General features: G+C 38.0%; 1 protein-coding gene across 1 annotated transcript; it reads left to right on the top strand.

The window, feature by feature from the left end:
* Positions 1–735: 735 nt before the first annotated feature.
* Positions 736–2,308, top strand: LOC103132941 (protocadherin gamma-C3-like; the record flags this gene model as incomplete). Its single annotated transcript, XM_007544702.2, has 1 exon — positions 736–2,308. A coding segment is annotated over exon 1 (1,251 nt), but the record flags the coding sequence as incomplete, so codon positions are not given.
* Positions 2,309–2,312: the final 4 nt, after the last annotated feature.

Below are 2,312 nucleotides of genomic sequence, written 5' to 3'. Positions count from 1 at the left end.
CCCCGCCCCATTTCCACCTGTAGATGCGGAACTGATCAGTATTAACGGGAGTGATACTTTTACCAGAACTCAGACTTTACCAAACAAAGAAAAGGTAAGAATCCGAGCTTGACTTCTATCTCAGCAGGTGTTATTTATTGTTCACGATTGTGCGAGTTTTCCTCATTTCGACAAAATTTTGAGTTTAGCTGAAAAACTAAAATGTAACAGCTGAAATTTGAGCTGTTATTTTTAATAAAAATTTCCTGTTCCGTTGAAATACATTGTTTCAACGTTCACGCTAGAGTCAGTATTGCAAGTTTGTTCAGGGAACTGGCCGCGGTGCTGAAAGTCGGGATAGTTCTTTGTCTCCTCACTTTACGTGTTTGTATTTATTTTAATTTGTACACATCTATATACAATTGATATGAATATATATCACTTAGAACCATGCTAATATATATATATATATATATATATATAAAGTCTAGAACTCTAATATCGACTTGGAAATAATTGCCAAAATAATATTTAATACAAAGTGGATTTTCTTTCAATTTGATGATTTGAATTTCAAATGTAGCACATTGTTACATTTATAGATCCCCTTTTGCAGAATCTCTGTCAAAGATACACGATCGAAGAGAGAAGAAAAATATTAAAGAACTCTTCTGGATCTAGAAAAAAATTTAATAAATTAAAATTATTCAGTAGGTTTGGAAATATACATTATTTTAAAAAAATAAGCTGAACCGCATGTAAGGTTGAAATTAAACGTTTGCCCACAGGGTGTAGGTTTTGCACTTGGCCACACGAGGACATTGTAGACCGTCACATCTGAAATGCATGTCTGATTTAACGGAACTCCTCCCAGACTCGGATGCAGATGACGTTTCTTCTACGTTTGAAACAAAGGGAAGAGAAGCTTTAAACAGATCAACGCTGCCGCAATCATTGGGTTTTTGTGAAGGTGTTTACAGTATTATCCTTTTTTTAATTCTCGAAGAGAATTGCCTCAATTACTCTGTATTTTCACAGAAGGATTTTGAATATATGTTTCCCATGCATTTATGGCAACATGATTCTTCCGGGGAGGACCAGCTCTGTGTGGATATACTTCGTCTTTGTGCTGCTGCTTTGCTGCTGGGAAGCGGCTCTAGGACAGCTCTCTTACTCCGTATCAGAGGAGGTAAACCAAGGGACCGTGATCGGAAATATTGCCAAAGATCTCAACCTAAATGTTAAGGATCTGGACACTCGTATGTTCCAGATCGTTGCAGGATCGAAGAAAAAATATTTTGAGGTAAATCTAAAGACTGGTGCTCTTTATGTCAATGAGAGAATAGATCGAGAGGAACTGTGCGGTGATGAAGCAAAATGCTCGATAAGTGTAGAAGCAGTTCTTAATAATCCTCTAAAACTGCACCGTATTGAAATTCTAATTCTAGACGTAAATGATAATTCTCCTAGTTTTCTTATTGATCGTCAAATGATTAACATCAGCGAAAGCACGGCAGCAGGAACTAAATTTCCGCTGCATCCAGCCCATGATGCGGACATTGGCAAAAATACAGTTCAAACCTACAGACTTAGTCAGAATGAACACTTTTCTCTAGTAGTACAAAAAGGAGAGAGCGCAACGCCTGAACTGGTAATTCAGAAGGTGTTAGACAGAGAAAAGCTGTCTGCGATTCGGCTCATATTGACTGCTGTAGATGGAGGAACGCCTGCAAAATCAGGCTCCATGGTAGTTATCGTAAATGTGTTGGATATTAATGATAACGCCCCTGTTTTCAGTCAAGCTCTGTACAAAGCCAGAGTGTATGAGAACGTAAAACTCGGTACGCGAATTATAACATTAAACGCTACCGACTTAGATGCAGGAAAAAATGGACACGTAACATATTCATTCAGTGAAGTAGGTCGCGGTAAACAGACTGAGGTCTTTGAAATTAACCACGATACCGGAACAGTGACAAACAAGAAGAATATAGACTATGAAGAGACTAATGCTTTTGAGATTCGAGTTCAGGCCAGTGACGGAGCTTCCTCACCTATGACTTCAAATGCTAAATTACTTATTGAAGTATTAGACGTGAATGACAACGCTCCTGAAGTTACCGTCACTTCCCTATTAAATACAGTGAAAGAAGATGCATCCATTGGCACCGCGATTGCTCTTGTTTCTGCATTCGATAAAGATAGCAGTAAAAATGGAATAGTGAACTGTGAAATTTCAGCCAACATCCCTTTTAAACTAGAGTCAAACTATAAGAATTACTATTCTTTAGTTGTGGATGGACCTCTGGACAGAGAACGAGCACCTTACTATA

Source organism: Poecilia formosa, unplaced genomic scaffold (assembly GCF_000485575.1).
Source record: "Poecilia formosa unplaced genomic scaffold, Poecilia_formosa-5.1.2 Scaffold1622, whole genome shotgun sequence".
NCBI classification, from domain to species: domain Eukaryota; kingdom Metazoa; phylum Chordata; class Actinopteri; order Cyprinodontiformes; family Poeciliidae; genus Poecilia; species Poecilia formosa.
Note: the sequence above shows the minus strand (reverse complement) of the source record. Positions and strands in the feature narration are given on the sequence as shown.